Raw genomic sequence first — 12,620 nt, 5'->3', positions numbered from 1 at the left:
CACAGAACCATGGGCAAAGTGCTCTTTCTCTTGTTTCCTCATCGCTAAAATGGAGAGCACGACACCGTTTCAAGGCTGCTGTGGAGATTAACTTAAGTAAAATATCTAATGTGCACTAGCTCTGTTCAAAACGTTCTCACATGTATCAATCCCTCACTTTCCACCCAAGAAACCCCGTACATAAAGATAAGATGAGCTCAAATTCCAAGTAAAAACACATGGAAACGTTAAAAGAGTGGTTAGACAAATGTAAGGTGGTCAGACAATGGGAAAGGAGCCCAAGGTTATTTCAGAGAGAAGGCGATCGAACCCAGGTAGCTTGCTTTGTGTTCTCTCTCCTGGAATAGACCTCCTTCTGCCCCACCATGGAAACATAACTCAGCTAGAGTCCCAAAAGCAGAGGTGGTCACCCAAGTGGCCTCTCATTCACCTCACTTAGCCTATTCCATTTTCTGCACAAAGCTCCATGAAGCACGGAGGCTAAGCAGCTCCCGGTACAAAATAGAGCGTCCCTCCGTCTCTACCTCTGAAGGTTGGGGACAGTCCCTCCCAGTCACTCTTCCGCTTTGGGGGGGTCGGTTGGTCTCAGGGACAGCTGACAGCCTTATTTAGCCAACCAGCTGCTCTGAGATACACAATGTCCCTAATGCTCCAAGTCTGGCTGACGATTCTTTTGTATTCATGTAAGCAGCAGTTGCAGGAGAATCCGTCAGTCCCTTTGGTGGCCTCAGGGTGTCAAGGCTGCCATTCAAATCATTACCACCACAATTATTAACCATTGTTTTAGTGAGCTATCTGCCAGGCAATTGTTTTTTCTTTTTTTAATCATTAAAAAACAATCAAATTTCACTGGAGCAATGCTTGCCTCAAGTCACATCAACACATTTATGAAACCCCTTCTGTTTGCCCAGTTCAACAGGAAGTCTTGGAGGAGGGAAGACTGAAAACACTGATTTCAAAGAATTGATAACGCTGTGGGGAAGAGGTTGGCACAAAACACAATAGGAAAAACTTATGTAAGATATAATACACTGCTACAGAGTGGAAATTTTGTTTCCTGGATTTTATGACTCAGGGGATGGGCTGCAATGGAGGAGACGCCATGGGTGGATGATTTGGAGAAGCGGGATATTGCGGTGGGAAACTGCTTTCTTTTCCAACAGGTAAGAGGAAAACAAGCACAGTAGCGGACAGGATATGCACCCCATTAGAGGAGCCACCAGAGCCTGACTTTTTAACAAGAGAGTTCATCATTTAGGATAAATATTAAAGGTAGTTTTAAAAGGGCTTTTGCTTCCAGATGAGTGATGGGGCTGGCCTGCGTAAATCAGTGAGATATTCAAAGGCCTCGTCCATGGTGGGGCTCGGAGCTACCTTCTGAACCCATTTTTCAAGCATGCTAAAGCCCAACAGCGCGCCAAGGGCCGCACAAGGCACGGTCACAGAGCGGGCTCAACGACGTTGCTGGAAGGGATGTGCTGGCCCACGTTTGCGGCCATGCCCGATGCCCCTGGGGCTTCAGCGCTCAGCACACCTCACAGTGTTTCCCCCAGCGATGGAACTTGTTTATGTGACCCTGTTCAAGGGATGAAAACACTGAACAGCAAGGCGAGAGCGCCTGGATCCGCCGCGGAAGCCAGGGCAGACGGGGCCGGCGACCGAGGAGCGCGCGGGAGTCCACGCGGGGCGAGCGGACGGGCTGCGGACAGCGCCCGCCGGGGCTCGGCGGCCCGGGGCAGGCGGACCCGGGGGAGGGGAGAGGGGGGGAGGGGGAGGCAGCGGGCCGGCCGCGGGCCCCGGCGGCGGAGAGCCGTCTGGGTCGTGCGGGCCGGGGCTCGGCGGGCGGGCGGGCAGCGCCCGGGGGCTCCTGAGGCAGGAGAGCAGAGCGGTCAAGGGCAGCAGGGCCGTGGGGCGGGCGGTGCCGGAGGCAGGAAGGGAACGGCGGGGCGGGGGCAGTGAGGTCCCGGGTGGGCGTGGGAACAGACGCTCAGCCTCCGGGGGGTGCCGCGGGGCGTGACCAGGGAGCCCGGCGAGCGCCACCGCCCGGAGCGGGCGGGAGCGCGACTCGAGCCCGCCGCGGAGAGGGCGCCGCGTCCACAGCCTCGGCGGCGGGGCGGGGGCGAGGCGAGTGCGCGTGCGCGGCCCGCGCGGGCGGGGGCGGCGGGAGCGCGCGTGCGCGCGGCCAGGCAGCCTGGGCGGCGGGTCCTGACAGCGACGGGCGGCGTCGGCCGGTCCTGCCTGTGACGGCGGCGGCGGCGGCTCCAGACACCGGCGGCGGCGGCGGCGGCGGCCACCCCGCGGCGGCGACCCCGCGGCGGCGCGGAGATGTGGCCCCTGGTGCTGCTGCTGCTGTTGGGCTCGGCGTGCTGCGGTGAGTGCCCCCGGCTCCTGGCTCTGCGGCTCGGGTCTGGGCGCCCCCGCGGGCGTGTGGGCTGCGCCCCGCCGGCCCCGCGGCGCCCCCGAGCGGGTGGCGGGGCCCTGACGCCCCGGGTGCGGACCTGGGAGGGCCCCGCGAGTAATCGGGTGCCCCCTTCCTTCCCTTCCCTCCTCTTCCTCGTCCCCCTGGGTGAGAGCGGGGCTCGTCTCCTTCCCCCCGCTCTCCACCTCCAGACGCTCACCCCAAGGAAGACGCGTGCACCTTCCGCAACAATTCAGTGTAGACGGAAAGGGCGCGATAGGAGGCGAGGGGGTGACAGCTGTTAGGATCCCTCCTTTTTCGCACCCCTCTCCCTCCTCGGTGTTTAAACGCATGTGGGGATGAAGGAGGGAGAGTGGGAGGGCCCGGGCCTCTTGTGATGGAAGTGCGTATTTTGGCGAAGTCTGCCAGACGGGGTTTCTCCTATTTGCCCTCCCGCATGAACGGAGGAGTTAAGGGGACAGAAAGGACACAAGTAAGTTTCATTTCCAACCCAGCATTTAATCGAAAGAATCTTCTGGCCGTTTTTTTTTTTTTAACCCTAGAAATAAGCTTCCTTATTCTTATCCACTTTTTTTTCTCGCTACCCCACGCGCCATCAACCACCTTAATATAGTCCCAATTGCACGTTCAAATTTTCCCACTTTATTTGAGGGGCCCATTTTAAGAGTTATCCAGATTTCGCTTGAAATATAAAGACAATAACCTCTAGTCAAAACAGATTTGCAGCAAAGTGGGATTTAGCGTCTTTTAACGCCAAAGGCGTCTTGTTCCCCCAAGCTTTTGGAATCCATTTCGCTTTTTGAAAATGTGTGCTTCGTCTGTAAAAACTGAGGAAGAAATAGGGATTTTTGTGGCTCTACAGTGCCTGTCACTCTTCACATCTATAGAGCCTTTTGTGAACTTTTTGTAAGATTCGGAATTGAGCTTGAGTAACAGTAGCAAGCAATTGTTACATTGAATTCTAGAAGGCGAAATTAATTACGTTGTAAACTGATTGTTAGCCTCCCTGCTTCGTTCATAGAGGCTTAAGGCAACATGCCCTTAAGTCCCTGCTTATCACTTTCTCCACTCTCTGAAACATCCTGGGATGTGGGAGCTGTTAATATCAGTATCTCTATTATCTAAAGGATTGATGTTCTGTAAGGTAGTGTTTCCTGTCATCATCATTAATGGCTTGTTGCCATTACTATCATTATAGCTAAAATAATACTGCTTTCAGAAATCTGTTGTATAATCAGACAGCCTTCATAGTGAACCAGATTGTAAATTTGTAATAAAATATCTCTAATTCAGATGGTTGGCATCAAAGCGAGTCTGAAGAGTAAAAAGTGTAAATCATGTACTGTTATAAAAACAGGGGGCCTATTTTCAAGTAGATTAGAAAGAATGGCTGGAATGGTACTTGTGGGAATAGGAATTCTGGTAGGCCTCCTTTAGTAATAGTTAAGATTATGTATAATTAGCATTCATTTATGTAAAATTTTAATGTGCTGAAGCCCCTACAGAGTCATAGAATTCAGAATTTATGGTATTATATTATACTTAGTTAATAATAACCTGAAAAAAAAATAGAGGCAGTATGCATTTGAGTTCTAAGTGTTAAACATAAAACATAAAGTGATAGTGTTTGTCATAAGGTATAATGGCTTTTTTTGTGTGTTTTTAATATGTAGTTTTAAAAGGATGTGTATAAAGAGATATTGTTAGTCTCAGAACACAAGTAGTCATAAACCAAGGTATTTGGGAGATTAAATTTAGAATCCAGAATGAGAAAGGAAGTCCTGCATTTGTATGTTTGTTTGCACTGAAGTTTGATTTTCCTTTCACTTTCATTTGCAAATGGCTGATAATCAAGTTAGCCAGTTTCCTGTTAGCTGCCACAGTTTCAGTTGACCTTTGCAGTGAAAGAAGTTATCTAAAATGCCCTTTCCATCTAATTACAGGCAAACTGCACCCCCTTGTATTAGTTTACAAGATGCAGAATGAATTACTGTGCTCCGCTCCTCCCTCTTCCCCAATATGTCCAATTATATTTGTTTAAAAGCACATCAGCAGTTTCTGTGGTTTTCACTAACTGGTAAATAAAACCTCACTCAAATAACAACAGTGATATGAACTGTCTTTTCAGTGGTTGAATGATTTTTTTCTTTGTTCGAAGTCAGTTTTTGAAATTGGGGTACACATGATTAAATTAAAACACATTTTTATTGTCTTAAGTCTAGTAGTAATTTGGCTTGCTTAAATGAAAATGTTTTCTTTTCTCCTAAAGACTATATTACTTTTAAACACAAGTTGCCATTTTAAGGAAGTAAATGCCTATTTAAAAGTACTTATTTATGGGGCCGCCCCAGCAGTCTAGAGACAGTGTGTTAAAGCATTACACTAAATGCCTGCCATTAAGACACTTGCTCATGCTGTCATCTGTATTTTGGCAGATGTTTTGTCTTTGCCACTGAGTTGTTAACGGAGATTTGAAAGGCCAGGTTCTAAAGATGAAAAATATGAGTTTTTCCCCAAATTGACAAATATTCTAAATCCAAAATAATCACTTGTATTATTAAAACTAAGTTGGCACTCCTTATTGTTAATTCAACTATAACTAGTATAGGCATTGTTTTTTAATATATTAATGTTCCTTTTGTGACATAGTTTTCATATAACCATTTTGCTCATCTTTTAGGTTTTTGCTTCATAGCAGTTTATACAAGATAAAAATTTCTGTATTTTTATATCTTGTGTCTCAGCATAATAGAATGCACTCTTGGGTTGTCATAAAGCTACTTTCACTTTGTGTACTAGTGCAGGTATTTCTTCTGTGGTAAAAAAAAAAAAAAAAAAAAAACAAGAATAGTAGTATAGGTTCAATTTTGCTAAATTCATTGTAGTACTAAGACCACCCAGGAAATTTGAGTCTGAAATACCTAGACTAAGACAAAAGGACCTGGATTTTCCCTCTTTGTGCTCACGTGGAGTTGAAGGAGGAATTAGAAGCTACACCCTCCTCTGAATATTTCATTCCATGTCCATGGAACAGTTAAGTAAGACTCAGAATCTGATCAACCCCAGGGTTTGAGATTTAGATTAGGAGAATAAGTGTTCGTGTTTGAATACATGTCACACTTATGGGTTAAAAGGCAAGGTAAGGGATCTGGCAAGTGCAGGGTCTGTCAAAATTGCTTTTTCTGTTTCAAGTAAGTATGGGTCCATGCTATGCTTTAAGCAAGACCCTCTTGGACATATAGACAAATTTCAGACTGTGTGCTTCTTAATAACTTAAGATGTGGTTTATAGACAGTAGAGATTTTTTTGTTTTTATCCCTCGATGGTACTTAATATATTTTAAGTGCTTGGTAAGGCCGTAGTTCTGGGTGTTACTGACTTTAAACTGCCCTGCTTCCTGTAATTCTAGGTCGGCCACTTCCCTTCTTATAAGGCCACTTTTAAATCTAGTGAGGGGATTACTTTGAGTCAGAACTAAACAACTTGTGGACACCCCACTGTACCCCAGAACTTACCTGGTCTCTGTTGAGGACACATCTGACTAAATCTTCCTTTTTGTCCCTGATTCTAACCTGGTTCATTTGGAGCCTCCAGTTCCTACCAGGGGCTTAGGTCTGGTGGCCAAAACTGGTAGGATTCACTCTGGCAGGTCTTTACTCATGAGTTTCGTGTCATTTCCTGGGGCTTCTTACTCCATTCCTGAACATCCATTCCAAGCAGATAGTTAACTTCCTACTCTACTGCAGAAAATAGTGATGTGTGGTGGGGATTCTCTCAACTTCCCTCCTACCATTGCTAAACTTATCTATAATATCTTAGACAACCTTCTCATGCTCCTCCCTCACCTAGAATGCCTATTCACCTTTCTGAGGAAAGGACCACTTGTCTACAGCTCCTTCATCTCCACCATTTTGGAGATCTGCCCAATTAGCTTAATTCTTCAGTCTTGTGTCTTGGATTTTTCCCTCTGCATTGGTTCCTTCATCTTAGCTTGCAGACATGCTCAAGTTTTACCCCATTTTGAAAACAAACAAGCAAACAAGAGGAACCAGAAAACCTTGCCCTTGTCCCTGCCTCCACACTCTTTCCATTCTTGCGTTCCCGCTCATCTTTCTTACACTGCCACATGTATTGAAGAGAATCACGGCCTCTTCTTTCTCCCCTCCCATTCACTTCCCAAATGTAATCACTAGTGGGACTTCTCATTCCGCTAGTCTATTGACATTGCTGCAGATAAAGAAGCTAATGATGTAGTTTTCAATCTAGAGACTGTTTTTCCTAATCCCACTTAACATCTGTTTTTTCCATATTAAGACCCTCCCTTGGTGTCTGCCATGGCGTTCTTTGCTGCCTCACTTACTTCTCTCACTTCTTTTTCTCACTTCCTTGGTTTGTTCCTCTTTAACTACTTGCTCCATAAATGTTGGTGTTCTCAACATTTTACTCTCTGGTACCTGCTCTGTTTGCTTTGCAAGGACTATCTGGGCAATCTTGTTTATGCTCGCGATTTCAATGACCAGCTGTATTCTTGGTGATCACCAAGTCTTTGTAGCTCCAATCTTCCTTCTTAAATCCAGATCCATATATCCTGGAATCTACTGGATATCTCCATTTCACTGTACCACATGTACTTAAATACTCAGTCTATTAAATATTGAAGGAATATTCCCCCCTAAATCTCTTTTCTCTGTAGTTAATCCACAATCTAACTAGATACACATACTATTTTAATTAATAACTTTAATTCTTCTCCCTCACCTTCCACATCTGACTTACGTTGATTTTACTTCTTTTTCACTGTAATTTTTTGGCCTTATCTCCAGTGGTAATTTACCTGGTCTATTGCAGTGATCTCTTAGTGAGTCTCCTTTCTCTTCTCCCCTCCCACCTTGAATTCACCCTTCATACTGCTGTATTATTTTTTTTAATGCAAGTAAATCTAAGTGGTTTGCTATTGCTTATATTATCAAGTCCAGACTCCTCAGAATGACATTCAAAGAAGCCTTTACAGTATTTCTTAACCAACTTTTCCAGACCCTTTTACTAGAGATCCCCTGAATAATCTTCTGCTTCCAGTTACTCACTTTCTTCATTCCTCCGTACGTGTTACTTACTCTGCCTAGAAAGCCCTTCTTTTCCATAACATTCCTGCTCATCCTTCAAGACCCAGTTTAAAACTCACTCTCTAGGAAGATCATTCTTAGACACATTCATATAATTTTTAAGGAACTCTTCCATCCAACCTGCAACTGACTTCATTGATACTTTCCATTAAAATATATATCTTCACGATTCCGTAATCAGGTCTATGGACGTGAGAAGCAGTGGAAGATTCTCTTGAAATATGGAAGAAGAGTGAATCCTCTCTGATATGATTTTTAGATTTTTCTTTCTTGGGATTCATCCTTTAAATTTTTCACATTCATAAGGAATGTATTTACTCCTACTTGGTGGACCCTGAGTTAAGTCCATGGGATACCAAATGAAGACATTGTCCTTCCTTTTCTTCCTTTTGAGCCTAATGGAGAGGTCAGTTAAGTAAAACAGTAATTACAAGATTCACTAGGAAGTACAGTGACAACGCTTGAACGGGGGCGATGGGAGCAATAGGGAGGAAGTGAGCACAGTTGTGTAGAGCTAGGGAAGGGTACGGAATTGAGCGTCTCCACTGTGCTTTAGCAGGAAGAGCCAAAGTTAGCAAACTATAGCTGCCATGTAATGAGCATTTGCTATGTATGTGAAAGGCACTGCACTAAGAACTTCATGTTCTCATGGGCTGGCCCCGTGGCTTAGCGGTTAAGCGTGTGCGCTCCACTGCTGGTGGCTCGGGTTCGGATCCCGGGCATGCACCGCTTCTCCGGCCATGCTGAAGCCGCGTCCCACATACAGCAACTGGAAGGATGTGCAGCTATGACATACAACTATCTACTGGGGCTTTGGGGGGAAAATAAATACATAAATAAAATCTTTAAAAAAAAAAAAGAACTTCATGTTCTTGCCTCATTAAATCTTAACAAAATCTCTATGAGGTCTGTACTATCACTATTCACATTTTATAGATGAGGAACCTGAGGTTCAGAGGTTAAGTAACTTGCCTAAGGTTATACTTCTGGGAAGAGCTAAGTCTTGAGCCAAAATCTGACTCCAAAATGTGTGCTCTTACCTAGGCACCCAGTGAAGGGTGTGAGTTTCTTTAGGCTGGGAGAATAATATGTGCAAAGGCATGGAGATGGGAGTTCATGTGCATATTCGTGGATTGCAAGAAGGTCATTAAGACTGGAGCTTAGTCTGGAAATGAAGTTAGTACAGGAGATGGAGCTAGACAGGATCTTGAAGGACCTGGTTTGTATTCCATGCTAATGCACTTAGAATTTAGCCTGAAAAGGGGAGAGGGTGTTGTATATTAGGCAAAAGAGTGCACATTTGCGTTTAGAACAGCTATTTTGGGAACTGTGGAAAATACATTGGGGCTGAGATAGGGAAACGTTGAGGCTGGAGGCAGGGAGTGAGTTAGGAGGATATGGCTGTAGTTCAAGGGAGAATTGATGAATGTCTAGTTCTTTCATACAACAGACATTGATTTAGGAACTATTAAATAGGTTGAGCCTACCAAGAATTCTCCATGGCTAAGGAGAAGGGGGAATCCAGCATGAGTCTTAGGTCGAGGTCTGGTTGACTGGTAAATAATAGAAAATGCTTTAGGTAGCTGAGGGTTTGGGAGGAGGGTAGGGGGTGGGTAAATAGGTTTTTGGACCTGTTGACTTTGAAGTAACGGTGGTGCATCCAAGTGGGAATGCACAGCAGACGGTTGGCTTTCCAAGGTCTGCAGTTAGGGAGAAAGGTGGGGCCTGGTTAAATAAACTGTGTGTAAGTCGTTAAAACCATGGAGTAAGGGAGAATACTGAGGGGAAGGGCAATGCTGGGTAGGAAGGCCATAGGAACACTCATATTTACTGTGTCAAGGAATAGAGTTCAATAAAGAAGGAAAGCTGGGATGGAGTAGACAAAGCAGTAGAAGGAAATTCAGAATCAAGAGATATTACAGAGGCCAAGGGACAAGAGCAGGAAAGGAGCTGCCCACTGGCTCAAGGACTGTGGAGAAGTCAAGACAGACAGTGAACCATGCACATTTAATTTTTCACAAGGGACTATTGGTGAGTTTGGCAAGAGCTGTTTGATGTGAAGAAGGAGAGGTGGGGAGGTGGAGGCCGGATGGCAGAGATTTAAGAAGTGAATAGGAGGTGAAGAAATGCAGTTAGATTATTATTTTAGGATTCTAGGGAAGAGAGAGACAGGTATGAGGGATTTTTAAGAAGTTGGCTAATATTCAAGCATTTTTTTAAAATGTAAAAATAAATAAATAAATAACCCATGTAAATGGAATAGAGGGCTGTAGGAGGCTGATAATCAGCTAGGGAAAGGCCTTAAGGAGATTGATGGGTGTGGAGGCAGAAATGGCTACTAGCTCTCAGGTGAAAGAATTCATTTCTGAAGAGGAGGAACTGTGGGGGGGCGTGTAGGTAGTTGGGGTTGCAGGTAAATTTGTATGTGGGAGTTTTGGAAGCTTCTGGCTTCTCATCTGAAGGAATCAATTAGCATTAAGAAACAGGGAGAGAGGGCTTCTTTGAAGAGTATAGGATAAGCTCTTGCCAAAGGAGAGTGACCCAGTAAAAAGATAAAAGACTGAAGGCCCAGATGGGTGGGGACTGCGACAATCTTCTCTTGTTCCCTTAGTAGCAACACAGATTTTCTTAGAAATCTGTGAGACTGATTACTCTCCTGCCCATCCATAGAACTTCGTTCACACAGGAAGGATGGCACTTATGACCTCGTGTTATGCAAGGTACATAACGTTTCCCCAAGAGAGAAGTGTAAGCTTCTAAAAGATAATTCCTATATTTTTTTCATCATTGTATCTCCACATCCTATCACAGTGTTTCAGGTAGGTAATTCTCAATAAATGTTTGTTGCATTTTTAAATTTCTGAGCTGGACTTGTGTGCTGTGACTGCAATGTATTGAGCCTTCTTTGCAACTACATAGTAGCTATTTTCAGGACTGTGGTATGAGATGGTTTGGGTTGGTGGTCTGTATTCACAGAGGTTGTAAGGTCCAATATTTTTGGTATTTGATGTAAAATAATTTTCTCATTTCATTTGTTAATTTATCTGTAACTCTGGCATCACTGATGGTTATGTTTGTCTACTCCTATCTGATTTAGACTCCTATAGGCATATCTTGATTATTGAGAATTTCCTTATTCATATTAATTATCTATGTTCCTTTGTTTATCTCTATATTTTAAATCTTTCTTTCACTTTGCTCTTTCATCAGAAGGCAGTAGCCAAAAGAGAGAAAATGCAAACCAGATAATTTTACTACTTAATTGTTTTTTAATAAGTGTTTATAGAGGATGAAGTTGTAGTTAACAGCTGCTGGAGTGACATTTTTAGACTACCCTTATTTATTAATTATTAGTGTAAGGGTTATTCAAGTTATGCTTTATCCAGGTCAATTTTACTTTGAATTTTATTGGCAGCATTTATTCTACTTAAACTGCTTCAGCTATAAAATTTTTTTATTACAATAAATAATGCAGTGCAATTAGTGCTTTCTGTATTCTTTAGAAAATTTTTTCTCTAAACATAAGTTATGAAATTGTGGAGTGTTTGCTGACCATTTCTGCTTACCTAGAGCCTTCTAAAAAAGTTCACCAGGATAAGTGAGCTCTTCACTTGTATCTCTTTTATTAAAGGATAATTTGTAGTTGGTAAAATCTTGACTCAAACATATAAAATGAACACGTCAAAGATTTTATTTCACGCATTAATTAATGAGCAAACCAGGAAGATGGAAGACCATCTGGGTTTTAAAAGAAAATTGGAAAAACAGACACATTTATAGGCAATCAGGAATGCTGAAATGGATTTGCTAATAGGTGCAAAATTGGTCAATATCCTCAGGGCAGTAAAATGAAATTTTTTGAAAATTTTTTCCTGTCTTCCACTAGGTGGAAATCAATTGCAGAACAAAGCTTATTTGTGTCTCTGTGGACACGAATCATTTGCATTATCATCGGTTTTCTACAACTCACGAAATTGTAAAAGAGCCCAGTCAAACACAGCAAAAGGCACAAGCCCCTATAAAATCAGATATTGCCAGAGGATCTGTCAGACAATGCCCAGCGTTCCACTGAAAGGACGCCTGGTAATCTTTTTGTCCATTTCAAAATCGCTCACCATCTTTTCTGACACTTTCCGTCCTGTCTAATTCAGCATCATAGCCACCTTCTTCTCTCCTTGTTGTACGCTATAGTCTGCTCCTCAATGCTTCTTTCTCAGGGGAAATAATTCACAAGTCTCAGGTTTTGAAGAATTCAATTGCAAATCCAGGTTTGCCTGAGGCTTCCTAATATTTGGGTGGCTAGAAATGTAGAAAACTGGGAAGAGGTGAGCTGTTGGCGCTCACAAGGTGGGTTCAGACTGAAATTACCAGAAATATAACAATTTAGACCTGCCAGAGATGTTTCCGATCATTACATGAAAATACCACATTGCCTAGTTTTCCTAGTATCATGCTCCATATTTATAGCACAGGATTGTTGGAGAGCCTTGCCTGTATATTTTCTCCTTAGATGCTCACCACAATTCTGTGAAGTGGCCCAGTGTTCCTTTTTGATCCTCTTACTTACAGAGAGTAAACCAAAGCATAGAAATGTTAAGTGACTCGCTTAAGGTCGCATACTGAAAAGTGACAGAGATGGGATTTGTACTCAGGCTTTCCGAACGTTGTTCCGTTCATATTCCATTATGTGTCCTAGCATTCAATTCAGTGGGCGTTTATTGAATAAGAATTATGTTCCTAGAATAATAACATCCTATGCGCCTGACTTTTATTCCCAGTTTATATAGAAGGAAGAAAGCTTAAGGATGAACTATTAAAATTGCTATTTTGTTTATATTTGTTAGTGCTTTGTTTTTTGAGAGAAAGGCCAACTAACTACTTAGATAAGAGAGTTGATAAATGGCTGAAAAATGTGGAAGACAACTACAATTTCTCCACATTCTTGCATGTTTTAGATGAAAGATGAGTGATTGTGTTTACTTTCCCAATTCCTTTTTTATAAGGCGATGACTGGTAGTTTATTCTATTGAGAAGAGTTGACAGAATATAGCCTTCTTATTAGCAGTATCTGCTCTTGG

General features: G+C 43.3%; 1 protein-coding gene across 6 annotated transcripts in view; it reads left to right on the top strand.

The window, feature by feature from the left end:
- The first annotated feature begins 2,212 nt into the window (after positions 1-2,212).
- The window catches only part of CD47 (CD47 molecule), a 43,152-nt gene continuing 32,744 nt past the window's right edge, over positions 2,213-12,620 (top strand). For 5 of the 6 annotated variants that reach the window (XR_015554427.1, XR_015554428.1, XM_087439557.1 and 2 more), the window contains exon 1: positions 2,213-2,371. Coding sequence is in view for 3 of the 6 variants with exons in the window: in XM_087439557.1 (XP_087295683.1) it covers positions 2,326-2,371 (46 nt within the window). In the remaining 3 variants the exon portion in view is untranslated. Of the gene's footprint in view, positions 2,372-11,529; positions 11,626-12,620 lie in introns of those variants that run through there. The other variant, XM_087439558.1, reaches the window with a different exon arrangement.

The sequence above is a fragment of the Ceratotherium simum genome, chromosome 15, assembly GCF_057802395.1.
Source record: "Ceratotherium simum simum isolate JZ-2026a chromosome 15, ASM5780239v1, whole genome shotgun sequence".
NCBI lineage: Eukaryota > Metazoa > Chordata > Mammalia > Perissodactyla > Rhinocerotidae > Ceratotherium > Ceratotherium simum.
The sequence above is the reverse complement of the archived record's forward strand: the minus strand, read 5'-3'. Positions and strand labels throughout refer to the sequence as shown.